General features: G+C 45.7%; 1 protein-coding gene across 2 annotated transcripts in view; it reads right to left on the bottom strand.

Annotated features, from left to right (window-relative positions):
• The window catches only part of LOC110503753 (cyclin-dependent kinase 14), a 215,632-nt gene that overhangs the window by 73,306 nt on the left and 116,081 nt on the right, over positions 1 to 26,245 (bottom strand). For both annotated transcript variants that reach the window (XM_036970578.2, XM_036970579.2), the window contains one exon: positions 1,815 to 1,878. In XM_036970578.2, coding sequence (XP_036826473.1) covers positions 1,815 to 1,878 — 64 coding nt within the window. The remainder of the gene's footprint in view (positions 1 to 1,814; positions 1,879 to 26,245) is intronic.

Here is a 26,245-nt window from a genome sequence, read left to right as displayed (position 1 = left end):
TGTGTGAGTAAATGTGTACGAACTGTGTGTGTTACCCTCTGACAGCTCAACTCCCTCATCCAAAACCTCTGTGTGGAGACCTCAGTTTTCAGACTAACACTGTAACTGCCAACCTCCAGGACTAGACTGGGGGAAGGGGGGCAGAGAGACAGCTAGACAGCCAACCACGGGTTAGGGAGAGGGGGAGAAGGGAGAGAGAGAGTAGCCACTGTTCCACTACTAGACAGAGGGGCAGAGAGACACGGAATATCTACAGTTTGAGGTAAGGAGTTATTGAGTGGGGAGGATAGAGAGATGGTAAGACTGTTCCAGAGTCAGGGATTAGACATATATGAGGGAGAGTTGTTTTGATATCCAGATTACTTCTGTCTTTCTCGAGTGTCTGATGTACTGTGGTTATACTAAATATCCTCCAGCCCATCGTAAAGCACCAAGGCCCTAGGTCAGGCTAAGTGTCATGGCTGTCTACGTTTCAAACCTAAACGGTTGTGCTGCGAACACCAGAGTGAAAATAAACCAGGGCTGTAAACATGGCTGTGAATTATTGAAAGTAACGCTGAGAATGTAAAGAATCATATCAACGTGCTGATACCACCTCTGTGTTTGATTTAATGTCTGGAAACTGATTACAGTTCAGGAGGAAGACTAAAACATGGTCAGAGAGGTAGGATATATTCAGAGGGATAGAGTGAGATAACACTGTCCTCTGGTGGTGGGAAGATATAACTACACCCAGAGTGATAATTTCAACACTGTCCTCTGGTGGTGGGAAGATATAACTACACCCAGAGTGATAATTTCAACACTGTCCTCTGGTGGTGGAAAGATATAACAACACCCAGAGTGTTAATTTCAACACTGTCCTCTGGTGGTGGGAAGATATAACTACACCCAGAGTGTTAACTTCTGATAAATCATTTTCACAGCTCCATCTGTTACGTGCTAATGATCACTTTGTGGTTGAGTGATGGTGACAATGAGAGGGTTGAAACGGCTGTTAAGATTAGATCATTGTGACATTGAGCATCCATTTAGAGCACAAATAAGAAAATAAAAGGTTTTCTCTATCCCGGGATTCAGTCAAAAGATTGTTCGCCTTACAGAGGAAACAGGCAGTTTGGAGAGACACTTATTAAGAGAGGGAGGTGGTCTTGCATTGGACATTTGATCAGGCAACTGCCTCAATTGCTGATAATAAAATGGTGTATTATGTGTACCTATTGTCATGCAGAGATCATACACTGATCTGGTACACTGAAGCCAGGCCTGTCTGGATGAGAGGAGCAGCAGGACAGAACAGTGTGTGTTGCTCACATAGCTGCCCACGGCAGCAGGACAACATAGAACTATGGCCAACCACAGCCATGGCCACAGGACATGAGATTAGGTGTATGTGTTTGTGTGTGTGTGTGTTTCACACCCCAGTTCCTCTGTAATTGGTCACAGGAGATACAGCTAGACACACCACTCACATCATGGTACCCCTGCTCTCTCTGTCCCTCTTCTTCTCCCTCCATCCTCCTCTCTCTGTCACTCCTCTAATTCCCCCTCTATCTCTCTGTGTGTTCCAGCATGCCAACACTAATCTGCGAGCACCGTCCAGTCTGTCTCTAATGAGCTCCCAGAGGGCAGCAGCAGTAGCTCTAGTCTGGCACAGGGATGGCACCGCGATGGTACGGCTGGCCCACAGGCCTGCCTGAGCTGTGTGAACTACAGAGGCATGCCTCCTAGGTTTACAAAGTAGAACTGGAGTCAACGTCTGATTCTGACTGTTGGACCTAGGGTGTGTGTGTGTTGGTGTATGTGTTCTTCACCTGGTTTGAAGTGGGGCAGAGAGTGGACCCCTGGCCAGGTATCCTCACAGGGGGTGCCTAGGACCTGAAAGAAGGAGGGAGACAGAAGGAGAAAGAATAAGAGAGGGAGAAGAAATGCATCAGACAAACACACGCAGTGTCCATATCAACACATTCATATTTCAACAACAAAGTTGGGCCACAGAGAAAGGAAAAGATGAGATCGTCTCACAGAGAAAACGTTTCATTTCTATGACCAAAGAGGAACCTCTGAATCACTAAAGTCCTAAACAATGACCACATTTACATGCGCACAGTACCCGGGTAGTAGGTTATATCCCACTTAAGGTCGTATTCGTGATAAGCTGTTTACATGCATCTTTGATATCCTGCTCATGAGTATCCCTGTATCTATGAATAAACAGAATATTCCTCATTCCTCATATGGGTTAAATGGTATAGTAACTGAAATACGAACACTGACTGTAGGTCTATAACCTCTCATATGCAGCATAATATAATTACATTTTTAAAATCTATTTTTTAACTGAATATTTAAAACATACAATATACTTGCAGTGAAGCCGCTCAACAACTACATCACATGAGTCATCTAACAGCCTCCATCCAGAGCGACACACAGAAACAACCAGGGTCAACGCCGTGCTCAAGGGCATGTTGACATGTTGATCTCCCACCAGCCCTCCAAGATCTGCCCCTCAAACATCCACGACCCTCACCGCACAGTTCCCCAAGAGCTGCCCCTCAAACATCCACGACCCTCACCGCACAGTTCCCCAAGAGCTGCCCCTCAAACATCCACGACCCTCACCGCACAGTTCCCCAAGAGCTGCCCCTCAAACATCCAAGACCCTCACCGCACAGTTCCCCAAGAGCTGCCCCTCAAACATCCACGACCCTCACCGCACAGTTCCCCAAGAGCTGCCCCTCAAACATCCACGACCCTCACCGCACAGTTCCCCAAGAGCTGCCCCTCAAACATCCAAGACCCCCCCCCCCACTACCACCCACCCTGAGAGAAAATGTATAAATAAGTACAATCACTCCATTCCCCACCCCTAAGACCCCCCCCCCCTCAACAAAATGAACAAAACAAATAGAAAAGCAAAGGAAAGCAGAAAACAACTACGCAAAAAACAAAAGACATCATGGACAACAAAAATCATAACAGCGAGGCCAACTGAATATGTTGAGTGCATATATGGCACTATTTACATGTGTGTGTCCGTGTATGTGCACATAGGTGCATTTGGGAGTGTGTGTATATTGCATGTGTACAAACACCTGCACGGCATCAGCCTCAGGCAACCCAGAATTAACTGTTACATACTCTGGCCTTCAGTGTCATTCAAATTTACTTTTTGTTATGTTTTATTTTGACTTCATTGTTTTGAATTTGATCTGTGACTGCCATTCTACCCCCCCCCCCCCCCCCCCCCCGCCCATCAACTCCACTCCCACTTGTCTCCAATTCCACATCCCAACCCTCAGCTTCCCTCAGCCCATCTCACCTATCTCTGCTGGCCACCCCCTTCAAATTTCTATGCAAAATAAAAAATATTATCTCCTGCAGAATTATGCATTTCTTTCAGAGAAATTACACATAATATGTCTCTGGAACAGGAGTGGAGAAAAATGATATCTTGCTGTTTCGACCACATACAGTATGCACTCAAGATGAACTGAAGTCTTATCAGAAATGTGTTTTGTCATTTTCTCAGCTTTTCATTTCCTTAAAACAGGTCAAACTGATGACATTTGGACATTTTGCACAGGACCAATCTTTTCACTGTTTTGGAGTTATTCCGTTTTCTCCCCAGTCCCTAAATGAAACAGACAACTTTACCGGTGTTAACTAGATTACTAATGCATTCCTTCTATCAATGTAGGACATTATTCTGGTCAGCACCACTTCATTTAGTCTTCTGGAGTAACAAGTTATGGCAAAAGAGAAGCTGCTCGTGTCAAACTATAGTTGACACGGCCTACCAAATGTAAGAATTATGAAAACATCATCCCACAACACCCATGATATGTGAAACTGAGCACAGACCACAGAAACAATAGTAAATTGGATGTCTACACGTCACAGTACCCTGTCTTGGCTCCCAAGTGGCACAGTGGTCTAAGGCACTGCATCTCAGTGCTAGAGGCATCACTGCATACCCTGGTTTGATTCCAGGCATAATCACAACCGGCTGTGATTGGGAGTCCCATTGGGCGACGCACATTTGGCCCAGCGTAATTTGGGTTAGGGTTTGGCCGTGGTAGGCCGTCACTGTAAATAAGAATATGTTCTTAACCTACTTGCCTAGTTAAATAAAGGTTCAATTCTCCAGGTTTTTCATAACTGGGATACAAGCTTTTTCGGGTTATTGTAAACAGGATATGATGTTTATATACGTCAACTCAAAAGCAGAACACTTGAGTATCCCGAATAATGATGGGATATTGGTGTGTATGTAAATGTGGTCAATTAGTCACACAGTCACAGACATGGTAACCTGCTAACCCTTATTATCCTACAGTGTGTTTACACCAAGATCACATCCAAGAAGTGAAGGTCAGTGTTGTGCTGAGATAATTGTGTGTGTGTGTGTGTGTGTGTGTGTGTGTGTGCTAGAGAAAAGCCTTTTGTTGACCTTGGGTGTCAAGCAGAGACACTGAATCAAACAAACACACACACACACAAACACACACACACACACACACAAACACACATAGGCGAGGTGTACACACTCAGAGGAGCAAAAACACACCTCACTCACACAGACTGGGTTAAGATTTCAAGATTTTGTTTGTTTTTCTACTTACCCAGAGTCAGACAAACTTATTGATGCCACTTGTATGTCTCTGTGTGCAGTTTGGAGACGAATGAAGTTAGAATATTGTTAAAATATTAGTAAAACTAACAAATGTATAAAATATTGATTAATGTGTATAGCTTTGAAAGACAATGACCAACCACCCAGCTTTAGAGTCATTAGAAGGTCTATTTCCCTGTTTGTGAGAGGAGCTGGCTACTGTACCGGGACTCTCTCAACAATTACACTAAACTAACAATGTTTAAACTTCAATCATCTCCAAACTGCATGCAGAGACATACACATGGGATCCATAAGTTTGTCTGACTCTGGGTAAGTAGAAAAACAACCTTGATCTCAAAGTCTCGCATGAGCATGAGAGGGAGAGAGAGAGGTGGGTGGGTGGTTGGTTAGGGAGAGAGAGAGAGAGAGAGAGAGAGAGAGAGAGAGATGGGTGGGTGGGGAGTGAGTGAGTGTTAGAGCATGAGAGAGAGATAGAGATAGGTGGGTGTTTGGTTAGGGAGAGAGAGAGAGAGAGAGAGAGAGAGAGAGAGAGAGAGAGAGAGAAGAGAGAAGAGAGAGAAGAGAGAAGAGAGAAGAGAGAAAGAGAGAGAGAGAGAGAGAGAGAGAGAGAGAGAGAGAGAGAGAGAGAGAGAGAGAGAGAGAGAGAGAGAGAGAGAGAGAGAGAGAGAGAGAGAGAGAGATGGGTGGGTGAGGAGTGAGTGAGTGTTAGAGCATGAGAGAGAGATAGAGAAAGGTGGGTGGGTGGGTGTTTGGTTAGGGAGAGAAAGAGAGCGAGAGAGAGAGAGAGAGAGAGAGAGAGAGAGGAGAGAGAGATAGGGGGTATTTGAAGTGTAGGGTTGGGACTTGGGATAGAAGGCAGAGGCTGAAACACAAGCTGCATATACTCTAGTCCCAACCACAGTGTCAGAGGGGGGATGAGCCAAAACATACAGCCTAGTCAATGTGCTCATGTATTTACAGTCAACCCCAGCAGAGGGCAGCAGTGTACCATGACATGGAGAGACAGGGATGAGGATTGGATTGTGTGTGTGTATGTGTGTGTGTGTGTGCCAAACCCCTGACCGCAGTCACACACAAAGAGTGATCCCCACCCCCCGGTCCAGCCGCCTCCCTGAGGCACAGAGTAAAATTAGCTGTCCCCTCTCCGTCACCCCCTCAGCCCTGTAGGGAAACACTCACTACCTTAATTACAGCCACACACACAGCATCGCTCACCGTGGCCACCCACACCATGACACCGGCCACGGCAGCTTTATCATTGCCACGGAAACATGACACATCTCCACAGCAACACCAACATGCTAATACATCACAAATGAACTATGCCAACCTTTCATTCATTTTGGGCTGATACACACACACAATTCCACTCCCTACCTAAGTCCTGCTCTTTCTTTCTTTCTTTCTTTCTTTCTTTCTTTCTTTCTTTCTTTCTTTCTTTCTTTCTTTCTTTCTTTCTTTCTTTCTTTCTTTCTTTCTTTCTTTCTTTCTTTCTTTCTTTCTTTCTTTCTTTCTTTCTTTCTTTCTCCCTCTATCTATCTCTCTCTGTCCTCTGCTGGCCAGTCTGGGTGTGTTGGTTGATTTCCCCTCTGATCTCTTGTCACTGTCAGGCAGCGCTGTAAGGTGCGGCTCGGTGTGTGTGTGTAGTGCTGTGTTTGTTCTGGTAACACACAGCCTTCAGGACGGAAATCAACTCAGGCAGCCACAGCCTGCCACTCAGGACTGTCTGACTGACTGTCTGACTGGCTTCAGAGGAGAAGCAGGGGGCATCCCTACCAAACACTAACACTAGCCTGCGTCCCAAATGGCACCCCATTCATTTTGACCAGGGCTGAAAGGGGACACAGCCTTACCACTACTACCACTAATGTTTCTGTAGCCAGAGACTCTGTCTTTCTGGTTCTAGTGTGTAGAATGTAGATATTACACACTGTCACAGTAAATGAAGGGACTAAAAGGAAAGTAAGAGATCAAAGTAAAGAAAAGTTATACATTAACACTACCACTACTACTACCACTACTACACCACTAGTACTACCACTACTACTACCACTACTACTACCACTAGTACTACCACTACTACTACCACTACTACTACCACTACTACCACCACTACTACCACCACTACTACTACCACTACTACCACCACTACTACCACTAGTACTACCACTACTACTACCACTACTACTACCACTAGTACTACCACTACTACTACCACTACTACTACCACTACTACCACCACTACTACCACCACTACTACTACCACTACTACCACCACTACTACCACTAGTACTACCACTACTACTACACTACTACTACCACTACTACCACCACTACTACCACTACTACCACCACTACTACTACTACTACCACTACTACTACCACTACTACCACCACTACTACTACCACTACTACTACCACTACTACTACCACTACTACTACCACTACTACTACCACCACTACTACCACTACTACTACCACTACTACTACCACTACTACTACCACTACTACTACTACTACCACTACTACTACCACTACTACTACCACTACTACCACCACTACTACCACCACTACTACTACTACTACCACTACTACTACCACTACTACTACCACTACTACACACTACTACCACCACTACTACATACTACTACTACTACTACTACTACCACTACTATACCACTACTACTACCACTACTACCACCACTACTACCACCACTATCACCATCCCACCACCACTACTACTACTACCACTACTACTACCACTACTACTACTACTAGCACTACTACCACCAATACTACTACCACTACCACTACTACTACCACTACTACTACCACTACTACCACCACTACTACTACCACTACTACTACTACTACCACTACTACCACCACTACTACTACCACTACTACCACCACTACTACCACCACTACTACCACCACTACTACTACTACTACCACTACTACCACTACTACTACCACTACTACTACCACTACTACTACCACTACTACTACCACTACTACTACTACTACTACCACCACTACCACTACTACCACCACTACTACCACCACTACTACTACCACTACTACTACTACTACCACTACTACTACCACTACTACTACCACTACTACTACCACTACTACTACCACTACTACTACCACCACTACTACCACTACTACTACCACTACTACTACTACTACTACCACTACTACTACCACTACTACCACCACTACTACCACCACTACTACCACCACTACTACTACCACTACTACTACCACTACTACTACCACTACTACTACCACTACTACCACTACTACTACCACTACTACCACTACTACTACCACTACTACTACCACTACTACTGCCACTACTACTACTACTACTACCACTACTACCACTACTACTACCACCACTACTACTACCACCACTACTACTACTACCACTACTACTACCACTACTACTACCACTACTACTACCACTACTACTGCCACTACTACTACCACTACCAAAACCACCACTACCACCACAAACACTACCACTATCACTACCACCACCACCAACACCACCACCCCCACCACTACCACCACCAACACTACCACTAGCACTACCACCACCACCACCACTACCACCACCAACACTACCACTATCACTAACACCACCACCACCACTAACACCACCGCTAACGATAACGCCACATCCACCACTACCACCACCACCAACACAATCACTAACACTACCACTAACACCACCACCATGACCACCACCACTACCATTAGCAAAACCACCACCAACACTACCACTAACACTACCACTAACACTAACAACACCACCACCACCACTACCATCAACACTAAAAAGTAAGAGATCAAAGTAAAGAAAAGTTATACATTAACACTACCACTACTACTACCACTACTACTACCACTAGTACTACCACTACTACTACCACTACTACTACCACTACTACCACCACTACTACCACTACTACTACCACTACTACTACCACTACCATTACTACTACCACTACTACCACCACTACTACCACTACTACTACCACTACTACTACTAGCACTACTACTACCAATACTACTACCACAACTACTACCACTACTACTACCACTACTACTACCACTACTACCACCACTACTACTACCACTACTACTACTACTACCACTACTATCACCACTACTACTACCACTACTACTACCACTACTACTACCACTACTACTACTACTACCACTACTACCACTACTACTACCACTACTACTCCACTACTACTACCACTACTACTACCACTACTACTACCACCACTACCACTACTACCACCACTACTACCACCACTACTACTACCACTACTACTACTACTACCACTACTACCACTACTACTACCACTACTACTACCACTACTACTACCACCACTACTACCACTACTACTACCACTACTACTACTACTACCACTATACTAACCACTACTACTACTACCACTACCACTACTACTACCAATACTACTACCACTACTACTACCACTACTACTACCACTACTACTACCACTACTACTACTACTACTACCACCTACTACCACCACTACTACCACCACTACTACTACCACTACTACCACTACCACTACTACTACCACTACTACTACCATTACTACCACCACTACTACCACTACTACTACTACTACCACTACTACCACCACTACTACTACCACTACTACCACCACTACTACCACCACTACTACCACCACTACTACTACCACTACTACTACCACTACTACTACCACTACTACTACCACTACTACCACTACTACTACCACTACTACTACTACTACCACTACTACTACCACTACTACTACCACACTACTACCACTACTACTACCACTAGTACTACCACTACTACTACCACTACTACTACCACTACTACCACCACTACTACTACTACTACCACTACTACTACCACTACTACTACCACTACTACTACCACTACTACTACCACTACTACTACTAGCACTACTACCACCAATACTACTACCACTACCACTACTACTACCACTACTACTACCACTACTACCACCACTACTACTACCACTACTACTACTACTACCACTACTACCACCACTACTACTACCACTACTACCACCACTACTACCACCACTACTACCACCACTACTACTACTACTACCACTACTACCACTACTACTACCACTACTACTACCACTACTACTACCACTACTACTACCACTACTACTACTACTACTACCACCACTACCACTACTACCACCACTACTACCACCACTACTACACCACTACTCTACTACCACTACTACCACTACTACTACTACTACTACCACTACTACTACCACCACTACTACCACTACTACTACTACTACCACTACTACTACCACTACTACTACCACTACTACCACCACTACTACCACCACTACTACCACCACTACTACTACCACTACTACTACCACTACTACTACCACTACTACTACCACTACTACCACTACTACTACCACACTACCACTACTACTAACACTACTACTACCACTACTACTGCCACTACTACTACTACTACTACCACTACTACCACTACTACTACCACCACTACTACACCACCACTACTACTACTACCACTACTACTACCACTACTACTACCACTACTACTACCACTACTACTGCCACTACTACTACCACTACCAAAACCACCACTACCACCACCAACACTACCACTATCACTACCACCACCACCAACACCACCACCCCCACCACTACCACCACCAACACTACCACTAGCACTACCACCACCACCACCACTACCACCACCAACACTACCACTATCACTAACACCACCACCACCACTAACACCACCGCTAACGATAACGCCACATCCACCACTACCACCACCACCAACACAATCACTAACACTACCACTAACACCACCACCATGACCACCACCACTACCATTAGCAAAACCACCACCAACACTACCACTAACACTACCACTAACACTAACAACACCACCACCACCACTACCATCAACACTAAAAAGTAAGAGATCAAAGTAAAAAAGTTATACATTAACACTACCACTACTACTACCACTACTACTACCACTAGTACTACCACTACTACTACCACTACTACCACCACTACTACCACTACTACTACTACCACTACCATACTACTACCACTACTACCACCACTACTACCACTACTACTACCACTACTACTACCACTACTACTACTAGCACTACTACTACCAATACTACTACCACTACTACTACCACTACTACTACCACTACTACTACCACTACTACCACCACTACTACTACCACTACTACTACTACTACCACTACTATCACCACTACTACTACCACTACTACTACCACTACTACTACTACTACTACCACTACTACCACTACTACTACCACTACTACTACCACTACTACTACCACTACTACTACCACTACAACACTACTACTACCACCACTACCACTACTACCACCACTACTACCACCACTACTACTACCACTACTACTACTACTACCACTACTACCACTACTACTACCACTACTACTACCACTACTACTACCACCACTACTACCACTACTACTACCTACACAACACTACTACTACCACTACTACACCACTACTACTACCACTACTACTACACCACTACTACTACTACCACTACTACTACCAATACTACTACCACTACTACTACTACCACCACTACTACTACCACTACTACCACCACTACTACCACCACTACTACTACCACTACTACCACTACTACCACTACTACCACTACTACTACCACTACTACTACCATTACTACCACCACTACTACTACCACTACTACTACTACTACCACTACTACCACCACTACTACTACCACCACTACTACCACCACTACTACCACCACTACTACTACCACTACTACTACCACTACTACTACCACTACTACTACCACTACTACTACCACTACTACCACTACTACTACCACTACTACCACTACTACTACCACTACTACTGCCACTACTACTACTACTACTACCACTACTACCACTACTACTACCACCACTACTACCACTACTACTACCACCACTACTACTACCACTACTACTACCACTACTACTACCACTACTACTACCACTACTACTGCCACTACTACTACCAAAACCACCACTACCACCACCAACACTACCACTATCACTACCACCACCACCAACACCACCACCCCCACCACTACCACCACCAACACTACCACTAGCACTACCACCACCACCACCACTACCACTATCACTAACACCACCACCACCACTAACACCACCGCTAACGATAACGCCACATCCACCACTACCACCACCACCAACACAATCACTAACACTACCACTAACACCACCACCATGACCACCACCACTACCATTAGCAAAACCACCACCAACACTACCACTAACACTACCACTAACACTAACAACACCACCACCACCACTACCATCAACACTACAACTACCACGAACACTACCACTACCACTATCAACACTACCACCACCAACACTACCACTAGCACTACCACCACCACCACCACTACCACTATCACTAACACCACCACCACCACTAACACCACCACAACCACTAATACTACCACTAACACTATCAACACCACCACTACCAACACTACCCCCCCACCTCCCCCGGGGCTTCTTGAGCCCCGGTTCGGGGGGGGGGGGGGTATCTCCCTCTACCACCAACCACCACCACACACCACCCACCACACCACACCCACTAAATTACCACCACCACCACTAACACCACTACAAACTACCACCACCACCAACACACACACCACCACCCTACCACTACCAGCACCACTACCACCACTACCATTAACACCAACACTACCACTACACCACCACTACCATTAACACTAACACTACCACCACCACCACCACTACTACTAACACTACCACCACCACCACTACCATTAACACTAACACTACCACCACCCACCACCACTACTACTAACACTACCACTACCACTACCACTACCACCACTACCACTACAACTACCACCACCACTACCACTACCACCACCACTAACACCACCACAAACACTACCACCACCACCAACACTACAACTACCACTACCTAGCACTACCACCACCACTACCAATACCACCACCACTACCACCAACACTACAACTACCCCACCACCGCCACTAACACTATCAACACCACCACTACCACCACCACCAACACCGCCACTACCAACACTACCACCACCACCACCACTACCACCACAACCACCACAACCACCACTAACATTACCACCAACACCGCCACTACCAACACTACCACTACACCGCAACCACCCCCACGACCACCACCACTAACACCACCCATACCACTACAACCACCACTACCACCACCACCACTACAACCACTACCATTAACACTAACACCAACAATACGACCACCACCATTAACACCAACACTAACACTACCACTACCACCACCACTACCATTAACACTAACACCACCACCACCACTACTACTAACACTACCACTACCACCACTACCACTACCAGCACCACCACTACCATTAACACTAACACTACCACCACTAACACCACCACCACCACTACTACTAACACTACCACTACCACTACTACCATTAACACTAACACTAACACTATCAGTACGACCACCACTACCACCACCATTAACACTAACACTACCACCACCACCACCATCACCACTACTACTAACACTACCACCCCCACGACCACTACCACTAACAATACCACCACTAACATTACCACCACCACTACCAGCACCACCAATATCACTACTACCACTACACCTACCACCACTACCACCAACAACACTAACACCACCCCTACCACTACCACCACTACCATTAACACTTACACTACCACCACTAATACTACCACTACCACTACCACCACCACCACTACCATTAACACTAACACTACCACCACTAACACCACCACTAACACTACCACTAACACTACCACCACCAACTCCACCACCAACACTACCACCAACACAACCACTACCACCGACACTACCACCACCAGCATCCCCAACACCACCACTAACACTACCACACTAACACTACCCCCACCAACATGACCACCAACATTACCACTACCACCACCACTAACACTACCACCACCAACTCCACCACCAACACTACCACCAACACAACCACTACCACCGACACTACCACCACCAGCATCCCCAACACCACCACTAACACTACCACACTAACACTACCCCCACCAACATGACCACCAACATTAACACTACCATTAACACTACCACCACCACTACCATTAACACTACGAACACCACCACCACCACTAACACTGGCTCTGTGGTCAAACCCAACCAGATACGATCCAGCAGTCTACACACAACACAGTTAGCACAGCAAGCCAGGCCTACTGACTGGTAAGTAATCCTCTTCAGTCAATCCACTCTTCTGCACCATTAGAGACAATTTACTGAGCGTGAGCACATAGTAAAGACCACTATAGCTCTCTAATGGTTGATAAAACAGACAGAGAGAGAGAGAGAGAGAGAGGGGGGGGGAGTGAGATAGAGCGCGAGAGAGAGCGCGAGAGAGAGAGAGAGATACACTTGGTGCAGAATCGGAAACACTGCGTTTACTATGAATGTGCCTCGAGCTCAGAGTGATTTGACTGGGTGTTAATACGACACATTACAGTTGAACTGTCTCAGTGACTTTAGCTTGACTTTCCTTCTGCTCTATCTCAGACTCTGTCCCAGATGACACCCTATTCTCTATATAGTGCACTACTTTAGACCAGGGCCCAGAGGGCTCTGGAGTGGTCAGAAGTAGTGCACTATATAGGAAATAGGTTGTTATTTGGGACATCAATGTTTAGCTGTCTCACCTCTTGGCCCTGACAGACGTTCCACTACTGTGGTAATGGGATTGGTAATATACTCCAATCTGTGTGACAGCCAGAATCTCTGTGACAGGGTCAGGATAACTTTCTCCTGTCCCTCTCAGGCCATACAGCACCTGAGGACAAAATCACTATACCACAAAATGGGACAAAAAGGTTTTTTCTCAATCTATTCAACTGTTATAGAGAACAAGATCTCATTGAGCGATGTAGCTACACACACACACACACACACACACACACACACACACACACACACATAATGTATCTACAATCAGAGGCTGTTTCTTCTGAAATAACCTCAACCAAGGAACAAAAGCAATTTGAAACCCGATCTGTCATCTGATTGAGCTCCCCTTAAAGCACCAAAGCTTTAGTATTCACCCCAGAGGACAGAGGAGAACAGTGGGATCGATCTAGCGAGGGGTAACCTTGGCCAAATAACAGGGGCTACACACACCAGCTCCTAGCCTCGTCTCTCACTGAACCCCATCTCTCCAGTGAGATATAATGATATCACATCAAACACACAGAGCAAGAGAGACAGCACATGCAAGAGGCTGGTAAAGAAGAGGTAAGGCTAGACAATGATGCTGCTGCCACATTAGAACAACTTGTTGGTAAATGAGACAGGAAATAGAATAGGGGAGGTTAAGACATATTTGAAGCCCTAGATCATGTTGATTCAGCATAGCAACAACTTCCCTGGCATACATACATGGACTTGGTTGGCTGACTATAAGTCCCTCCATTAAGTCAGGCAGGCAGCCCTATAGGTACCCCTATCAACATGGCCCCAGACCATTAGAGGTGACAGACAGGGCTAATCCAGGGGACTTTGCTTGTCTGCCTGTCGAGCACACACACACACACACACACACACACACAAGGGCAAGAGCAGATGAAGCTGATCCAGTTACACACAAGGAGTCTCCTCCCCTATGAGGGCATAGAGCTGAGCAGAGGGAAGATACAGGTTGGGCTGAGGGAGCAGAGGGGAGGGGGTACATTTGAACACAGATGGGGTGGGATGGCACACATGTCTCTTGCTCTAGGGGGGGGGGGGGCATAGTGAGGCACCAGAGGGAATAGGGGGGGTTGGTGGCAGCAGTGGACAGACAGGGACTGTGGGGGAGGGGTATGAAGGGGTGCACAAGGAGACAAGGGGACATGCTCAAATCCACAATCTGGTTGAGGTGTCAGATAGAAACAGCCTACATTATTGATGTGGAGAGTTCTCATGCTCTTTGAAGTGAAGGAGAGGAGAGAAGAGGAGGAGAGGTGGAGGGGAGATTAGGCTGCCGTGTGAATGTCAGTGTCTTTGTGAGGCACATCAGAGAGGGAGAGGAGCACAGCACATCGGAAGGGCGGATGAGGCAGGGAAGGGAAGAGGTCTGACAGACACATCACAGCCCAGGCAGACAACAGCCTTCAAAGAGACCCGTTTAGAGGCACTCTGATCCCACTCACTGACTCTCAGCACCACACCGCTCTGACGCACACAGCTGGAGCGCACACCTGGGTTCAAATAGTATCAGTTTGCTTTCAAATACTTTGGCTGCACTTTTGAAATTGAGCTAAGCCAAAGGAATAGCTCCAAACCAATCAACGATACGAGCTACCCAACTTCCGCATTTGTAGCAGATTGAGGTGAAGATAATCTTCTGAGTTTCTCAGGTTCAGTGCCGTATACACTGCAGGAGACATTGTTTTTGGATTGCTTACACACTAAAATTAAAAGTAGTACACTATTAGCAAAACCTTATACTCAAGAAGCAAAACATCAGCCCATATTTGCACAACTATAAGCACATTGTTAACCTCACACTTGTTGCAAAACACTAAACACACTTAACATACATTACACACAAACATCTATGATGAAGTCACGTCCTTGCAATACCAAAGCACTGACTGTCAAATTACCACACCATCCAACCAATTGGTTCAACACAGTCATCAGGTGTGCAAACACTCGTTTGCTTAATTGTAGACACACCAATCAGGTGTATAAGCACTATAAAAAGCAGCAGGTGAGTTCATCGGTCTTCAAGCACAATGGAAAGAGTCAGAGAAAGAGTAAGACGAGGAGGAGGACGACGAGGAGAAGAATGAGGAGGACGAGGAGAAGAATGAGGAGGACGAGGAGCACGAGGACGAGGAGAAGGAGGAGGATGAAGAGGAGGACGAGGAGGAGGAGGAAGAGGAAGACAAGAAGGTGCTCAAAGAGGACCGAATCTGACAAATGAGATCCGCACAACACTGGTTGACCACGTTGTCAACCACGGTCTGAGGGAGGCTGGACTGCGAGTGCAGCCAAATCTAAGCCGATATACAGTGGCAAGTGTGATGAGAACATTTAGACTGGAAAATAGGTATTGTAAAAACATCATCATATCAAAAACATCTGCACGGTTTCAGTAACTGCTTACAGTACTGTATTCTATGCACTATCAGCACTTCTGTCACCTTTTCCTGTGAAATTACTGTACTATTGTATACTGTTTTTTTTCTACATAGGATTGAGGGTCAGGGACGACAAGGGGGAAGGCCTCCTATGTTCACAGAACAGCAAGAGAGGGAGATAGTAAACATGGTTTTGGCCAACAATGCTATAACACTCAAGCAGCTCCAAGCTAACATTGTCAATAACCACGACATTTTCAACGATATCCATCAGGTCTCAACATCAACACTGCCACGCATCCTAAAAAAAAAGATATTCAAATGAAGCAAATTTATCGAGTGCCTTTCGAGCGCAATTCCGAAAGGGTGAAACGACTGCGGCATGATTATGCACAGGTATGTATTCACTTTAGCAGTGTGATCTTGCATACTGTCTCATAATCTTTTACTGTACTGTAATATGTATACTAGATCTACACTGAACTACACAATTTTGCCTGACACTGTTTTTCAGAGTTTTACGAATGGATGGAGAGGAGATTCAGCATGAGTTCATTTACGTAGATGAGGCTGGGTTCAACCTGACGAGAACACGAAGGAGGGGAAGAAACATCATTGGCCACAGGGCTATAGTCAATGTCCCAGGGCAACGTGGGGGTAATATAACAATCTGTGCAGCTATTACACAGAATGGGGTCCTGCACCACCATGCCCATATGGGCCCTTACAACACAGCACTCATACTTACATTCTTGGACCAATTGCACAACATAACAGCAGCAAATCAAATCGATCATATGCAATACATTGTTGTCTGGGACAATGTGTCTTTCCACCACTCTGCTCTGGTTCAGAACTTTTTTCAGCAACATCCACATTTCAACGTCCTATATCTTCCACCATACTCTCCATTCCTCAACCCTATAGAAGAGTTTTTCTCGGCATGGCGGTGGAAGGTATATGATCTCCGTCTCCAGGCTGAGGTACCCCTCATCCAAGCCATGGAGGAGGCCTGTGACCAGATGGAGGTACCAGCAATGCAAGTATGGATTCGTCATTCAAGACATTTCTTTCCAAGGTGTCTTGCTAATGACAACATTGCCTGCGATGTTGATGAAATTCTCTGGCCAGATCCAGCTAGGCGAAGAGACAATGTCTAGTTATTTATTTTTTTAAACTTACAATACGTAAAGTGACGTTTGGTTACAGTACTATGAATCTCCATGTCAACATTTTGGGCGTGTTGAGAAATAAATGAGTTTCTTCAGTCTGCAACATTGGTCTTGTGTAGTGTTTGGTGAATTTACATTATATTTGTACTTTGTTGATAGTAGCCTACTCTAATCATAGGGAAGTAGAAGTGCTAAAAGTGTTTTAGATTTATTACAGCAGAGTGTAACTCGTGTAAACAGAGTATAGTAATGTGAAACGTGTGTGTTTCATATGGTAACAGTGTGGTTTTTAAAAAGAAGTGTATGGTTTTTACAAGAGTGTTTAATTTAGCAAAGGATCTGTAGTGTTTTGCTAATTGGGTGTGCAGTTCTGCTAATTGTGTAGTGTTTTGAAAACACGGGCCCTGTTTTGAAAATCGTGCTTAAGCAATCAAAATAAACCTGTAGCTGCATGGAAGCCGCTGAAACTTTCTCTTGCCAGGTCAACTGACATGTTCCAGACATGTCCATCGGTCAGGTCAAAGGTCAGGACAGACGACAGGACAGAACAGTCAGCATAGCTAAGACAGACGGTCTCTCCCGCCCTCTCCCTCTCTCTCTCTCGATAAGAGAAGTCCAGGCATTCCACTGAGATTAAAAAGTGGAACACACACAAACACACACTACCTCCACCATCCCCCAGACCACCCAGCCACAACTAATGAGTGAGCATTTAACAGCGGTGTCATCTTCATCACCATGCGCTGTTTACAATGGCCTTGTCTTCTCTATAGGGACAGAGATTGAATAGAGTTCATGGATAGTATGTCTGCCTGGTCACTGAGCTATGAGGGGATTGCAGCTGGCCCATCCCTCACTGTCAGACAGCAGGCAGGTCAAGTTCAAGGAGAGAAAGAGAGAGAGATGGAGGGAGGGAGGGAGGAAGAAAGAGACAGAGGAAAGGGAGATCCCTAGTTAGTTGTAACACTGAATGCACTTAACCGAAATGTGTCTTCCGCATTTAACACAACCCCTCTAAATCAGAGAGGTGCGGGGAGCTGCCTTAATCGACATCCACATCATCAGTGGCCTGCCTTGCTCAAGGGGAAAAATACACATTTTTCCACCTTGCCGGCTTAGAGATTCAAGCCAGCAATCTTTCGGTCCAATGCTCTAAACCGCTAGGCTACCTCTCACCCATAGAGAGAGAGAGAGAAAACACAACCCCAGCTCAGCAGATCATGGCCATGCTCAGTAGAAATGGAATGGAGGAAAATAGTCAGAAACAGAGTAAAAATTGGAGGTACTACATGAGCTTTTTGTTGTCAGTTGCTCTGCATTTTGATGTACCTTAATGAGCACGACCCAGGGTCATGACCAACCAGGGGACAGGGGTTAGTCACCCCACAGATCAGAACCAGAAACACATGGATCAGCCTCTTCTCCCACTCACACTGGGTGGAATATGGTTAGTAAGCTCTGACCCGAGAGACCAAGTTCACTCTCCACTGGGGCTTGACAGATGCTCAGTCACATTGGGTGGTCAGGCCGTTGCCGCCACCGCGGCTGTTTCTGGAATGACATCATTTATTTACCCAGCGGCAGGTGGCAGCCACCTCTCTGTTTCAGATCAGATTGAGTTGTGTGCAGTGGCTTACGCCTCGGACCAAACTCATATTACTGTGGGTGTGTGTGTGTTTGTATGTGTGAGTGTGTACGTGTGTGTGTGTATGTGTGAGTGTGTGTGTGTGTATGTGTGAGTGTGTGTGTGTGTGTGTGTGTATGTGTGAATGTGTGAGTGTGTGTATGTGTGAGTGTGTGTATGTGCGAGTGTGTGTATATGTCTGAGTGTGTGTGAGTGTGAGTGTGTGTGTGTGTGTGTGTGTGTGTGCAGTAGCTTATGTCTCACACTAAACTCATATTACTTCATCTCCCTGAATGTAGAGATAAGTACCTGGTTTAGGAATAATTCAACCTGTATTCTCTGGTTTAACCAGCATCCTCTCCTCTAACCGCCTGCACAAACACCGACACACATGTTCAGACAGACAAACACACACGTTCAGACAAACAAACACACACATTCGCGCACACACGCACACACACACACACACACACACACACACCTGCTCTGACAGCCTTTCGTACAGATAGACCTGTCCATATTCCTAATGTTCTTCTGGGGGATGTAATCTTGAGCAGAGTGACACTCAGTTAACCAGCTACACTGGGCATGGGCTCGTGAAGCACATATTTAATTCAGACGGAACAAAGGGAATGGAGACCCAGCCTGCTGTAACTAGCAGCCAGTCAGCCAGTCAGCCAGCCAGCCAGCCAGCCAGCCAGTCAGCCAGTCAGCCAGTCAGCCAGTCAGTCAGCCAGCCAGCCAGCCAGTCAGCCAGCCAGCCAGTCAGCCAGTCAGTCAGTCAGCCAGTCAGCCAGCCAGCCAGTCAGCCAGTCAGTCAGCCAGCCAGCCAGCCAGTCAGCCAGCCAGTCAGCCAGCCAGTCAGCCAGTCAGCCAGTCAGTCAGTCAGCCAGTCAGTCAGCCAGTCAGTCAGTCAGCCAGTCAGTCAGCCAGTCAGCCAGTCAGTCAGCCAGTCAGTCAGCCAGTCAGCCAGTCAGCCAGTCAGTCAGCCAGCCAGCCAGCCAGCCAGCCAGCCAGCCAGCCAGTCAGCCAGTCAGTCAGCCAGCCAGTCAGCCAGTCAGCCAGCCAGTCAGCCAGTCACCCCATAGGGAGCCAAGGTCACGTGTCAGGACCAGGTAAAGAGCAACACTTGAGCATGAACACACAGATGCTCTCTGCTCAGGATAGCCAGGGCTTTGGAAGATTACAAAAGAACACTGACATTCATATAAAGCAACGACTTCGAATAAATAACAGCCTTTAGCTGATTTGATTCCGAAGAAAAAATAGACCAGGAATGAAATATGCTAACTCCAGATGTATTTCTCTATCTGTCTTTTCTTCCTCTAGCTGACAGCAGAGTACACAGACACACAACAGGACGAGACGTGGTTGGGGTGGGAGAAATTATAAATGGCTGAATTTGACGTGTTCAATTCCTCAAATGTATGCTAATCATATTCATAACAAATGAAAAACAAATTGTGTGAATGTGTGGGCATTGGCATTGAGATGATCAGAGGTGTTATTGCCTCAGAGAAATAATAATGATTCTACAGTCAAGGTAAGACTGTAAGCCTAGTTTAAGCACATCTCTGGCCTCCTCATGTGTATGGCTTACAGGGGCTGTGTGGGCCATGCTATTAACTACACAGGTGTGATCCTGTTAATACAGGGGATTCAAAAGGTCTTCATAATGTGGAGAGAGTAAGGAGAGGATAATCAGAACACAATATAGACCTGTCAGACTTTATCCCACCAACCCCTCCTCTCTCCTCCTCTGCCTCCTGTCCTCTCCCCTCCTCCTCTCCTCTCCAAATATCCTCCTCTTCCATCTCCTCCTCATATCTGGACCACCTAGGCACCCCAGGGGTGTTTGCTGAAGAAAACCCTTATCTCCACTGGATAACATTTTAATTTTACCCCAGACAATTAGACAGACCCCACCCCCTTCCTCCCCACAACCCCCCTTCCACCCCTCCCTTCTCCTTACCCCTCCTCCCCCCAAACATCCTTCCACCACTTGCTCCTGTGAGGACAGACGCTGGGGGACGAGAAGCAAATACAGGGAGTTAATATTTAATAAATAACAGACATGAAACAAAACACGGACAGTGTCTGGACAGGGGAAACATAACGACATTAAATGCTGACACTGGGATCAAACTGAGGAATAGACAGATATAGAGGAGGACATGAATAAAGTGTTGGAGTCCAGGTGAGTCCAATGAAGCGCTGATGCGCATAACGATGGTGACAGGTGTGCGTAATGATGGGCAGCCTGTGCCCTCGAGCGCTACAGAGGGGGAGCAGGCGTGACAGCTCCTCCCCTCCTATTCTTCTCCGCTCCACATGCTACCTGCTAAAAGGCACGCAGTCCCTCCCCCACCCTAAACCTAACCCCTAAAGGCGTCTGCATGCTTCCCATCCAAAACAGTTCAAAACAGTTTGTGCACATTATGACGACATTTTGTGACGTTTTTGTTAGTTTTGATCTTTGGCAAGGTTTTTTTTGTCAGTTCGTGCACACAACTATTTTTCTCGAGGCGAGCTGAAGTTGGTAGCCAAAGTCTACGCCCTTTCGTCGGTGACTGGTCAACAGTAGGGATTCCTCAATTAAGTGTTTGTTGTTATTCAACGAGAGACTAATCGTTTTCATGCTAATTTCTTCACCTGAGAAATGCTGAACCAATCATCTTAGTTAGATGTAACATTGCACGAGTAAAATCTCCTTAGCAAAAACTTCACAAACAATGACAGATTTCTTGAGTTATCTTGGATTCATTCTTTTTTTGTTTTTGATCAAATGTTTTTATTGTTTTTAGTAAGGTATACATGGACAGAAAAACAAGTGACAAGACCGAACAAGACAAACAGTTCCCATCCCACCCCCGTCCCACAGGACTTCCCCAACCCAAAGTTAGATTAGTGGTTCATAATAGCAGTCTTTTTACAGTCATACCTTGATGAAAGAGCAAATATGTTTCCCCATTCATGCGTCCTACAGATATTTCCATGTTTATAATGTCCATGAATGACAGCAGCCACTGCTGTCCGCTTACCGAATGAGGAGCCTGGCAACATGAGACATCATTTTTCTGGCTGCAGTTAATCCAGCCTGCCGAATATGTCGCTGTTTGACAGATAGGTCTGAAGTAGTGCCATCGTTTAACAATAAAATAAATGGTGAACATGATACATTTCTACCCATTATGTCAGTAAGACAATTCCAGAAGTGTAACACCCCTGGGCATTCCCAAACCATATGATACAATATGCCAGGAACCCCCTGAGGGCAAAGTGAGCAATTTGGGGTTTGTCTAGCTTTCATTTGAGATGTATTCTGACTATTTTAAGGAAGTGTATACTGGCTTCGGTGTCTCAAGATGGACTAACAGAACTATTGCCACTTTTTTCTCATTTTTCAAGCGAAGGTCTTTTAAGCGAGTATGCGAGCACACTCGTTCGGTTCGCTTATCCGAGTTTGGCTAGGCTCCAGTCGTTCCGAAGCATGCGGAAGGCTTAAGCCTAGCATAGCCTCTTTCCTTGTGGGGACCGGAGAAATGTTTGTTTTATAATGTTTTTTAAACACACACACAATTATCCCCGACAGCTCTCGGGAAAAACAAACTGCTTTGTCTCTTTGTCTTCACACCTGACCCCTGACTCTGCCACTGCTTTTTGAAGATTGGTCCCGGACTGGGCTGGACTGTGCTTTTAAACTTGTCCCGGTCCCACCTGCCTATTGGACAGATGCCCTGAGGAGATGCAGCTGGGCAGGGTCAAAAGTGGTGATGGATGGTCAAATGCCCCAATCAGAGGTCACTGGGTGTGGCATGTAACTGGAGAGCTCCAGATGTGCAAACAGGGTAGCCTATAAACAATGGGGACCCATCCACTGCCTCTGCAGGGTCAGAGAGTCAGGAAGAGTTGGGGGCAGGTGGCTACTTGTTTCAAGAGTTAGAGAGGGCTGTGAGTTAGTGGTCAGGGGAGGGACTGTACGGTTTTTCAACAGGTATGCAAACGTTTGCTACAATGTGCACTAATGAACATGGTCACGTCCAGCCAGGGGTCAGGAGATGAAGGTCACCCCATGGATCAGAACCACAGGGATCAGCCTCTAATCACACAGGGTAGAATGTGGTTAGTATGTGTTCAGTAAGTTCCGACAGGAGAGACTGCATTCACTCTCCACACAGTTACGTTGAGTGGTCAGGCCGCTGCCAAGACAGCGGCTGTTTCTGGAATGACATAATTTATTTACCCAGCGGCAGGCGGCAGCCCCTCTCTCTCTCCCTAATCTGACTGAGTTGTGTGCAGTGGCTTATGCCTCAAAACCAAACTCATAATACTGTGTGTGCGTGTGTGTGTGTGTGTGTGTGTGTATGCAGTGGCTGACTTCTCACACTAAACTCATATGACTGTGTGTGCTTGTGTGTGAGTGTGTGTGTGTGTGTGTGTATGTGAGTGTGTGTGTATGTATGTGTGTGAGTGTGTGTTTGTGTATATGTGTGAGTGTATGTGTGAGTGTGTGTGTGAGTGTATGTGTGAGTGTGTGTGTGTGTGTGTGTGTGAGTGTGTATGCAGTAGCTTATGTCTCACACTAAAATCATATTACTTAATCTCCCTGGATGTAACCAGCATCCTCTCCTCTGACCGCCTGCACAAACACTGACACACATGTTCAGAAAGACAAACACACACATGTTAAGACAGACAAAGCACATACTGTACACATACAGTTGAAGTTGGAAGTTCACATACACTTAGGTAGGAGTTTTTCAACCACTCCACAAATTTCTTGTTAACAAACTATAGCTTTGGCAAGTCGGTTAGGACATCTACTTTGTGCATGACACAAGTACATTTTCCAAAAATTGTTTACAGACATTATTTCACTTATAATTCACTGAATCGCAATTCCAGTGGGTCAGAAGTTCACATACACTAAGTTGACTGTGCCTTTAAACAGCTTGGACAATTCCAGAAAATGATGTCATGTCTTTAGAAGCTTCTGATAGGCTAATTGACATAATTTGAGTCAATTGGAGGTGTACCTGTGAATGCATTTCAAGGCCTACCTTCAAACTCAGTGCCTCTTTGCTTGACATCATGGGAAAATCAAAAGAAATCAGCCAAGACCAAGAGAAAAACAATTGTCGACCTCCACAGGTCTGGTTCATCCTTGGGAGCAATTTCCAAACGCCTGAAGGTACCACGTTCATTAGTATAAACAACAGTACACAAGTGTAAACACCATAGGACCACGCAGCCGTCACCGCTCAGGAAGGAGACGCATTCTGTCTCCTTGAGATGAACGTGCAAATCAATCCCAGAACAACAGCAAAGGACCTTGTGAAGATGCTGGAGGAAACAGGTACAAAAGTATATATATCCACAGTAAAACGAGTCCTATATCGACATAACCTGAAAGGCCGCTCAGCAAGGAAGAAGCCACTGCTCCAAAACTGCCCTAAAAAAGACAGACTATGGTTTGCAACTGCACATGGTGACAAATATCTTAAAAATGTCCTCTGGTCTGATGAAACAAAAATAGAACTGTTTGGCCATAAAGACCATCATTATGTTTCGAGGAATAAAGGGGAGGCTTGCAAGCTGAAGAACACCATCCCAACCGTGAAGCACGGGGTGGCAGCATCATGTTGTGGGGGTGCTTTGCTGCAGGAGGGACTGGTGCACTTCACAAAATTGATGGCATCGTGAGGACGGAAATTGTGGAAATATTGAAGCAACATCTCAAGACATCAGTCAGGAAGTTAAAGCTTGGTCACAAATGGGTCTTCCAAATGGACAATAACCCCAAGCATACTTCCAAAGTTGTCTCAAAATGGCTTAAGGACAACAAAGTCAAGGTATTGGAGTGGCCATCACAAAGCCCTGACCTCAATCCTATAGAAAATGTGTGGCCAGAACTGAAAAAAACATGTGCTGGCAATTAGGCACACGTCTGACTCAGTTACACCAGCTCTGTCAGGAGGAATGGGCCAAAATTCACCCAACTTATTGTGGGAAGCTTGTAGAAGGCTACCTGAAACATTTGACCCAAGTTAAACAATTTAAAGGCAATGCTACCAAATACTAATTGAGTGTATGTTAACTTCTGACCCACTCGGAATGTGATGAAAGAAATAAAAGCTGAAATAAATAATTCCCTCTGTAATGGTTTTCTTCGGTGGACGAAGGATCGGACCAAAGCGCAGCGTGGTTAGAGTTCAACATGTTTAATAAAGACCATAAACACTACAAAACAACAAATGTGAAAAACCAAAACAGTCCTATCTGGTGCATAGACAGGAAACAACCACCCACAAACCCCAACACAAAACAGGCTACCTAAATATGGTTCCCAATCAGAGACAATGACTAACACCTGCCTCTGATTGAGAACCATATCAGGCCAAACATAGAAATAGACAAACTAGACATACAACATAGAATG

Source organism: Oncorhynchus mykiss, chromosome 3 (assembly GCF_057628025.1).
Source record: "Oncorhynchus mykiss isolate SJ-2025 chromosome 3, ASM5762802v1, whole genome shotgun sequence".
In the NCBI taxonomy this organism is placed as follows: Eukaryota; Metazoa; Chordata; class Actinopteri; order Salmoniformes; family Salmonidae; genus Oncorhynchus; species Oncorhynchus mykiss.
This window is presented reverse-complemented; position numbering and strand designations above follow the sequence as displayed.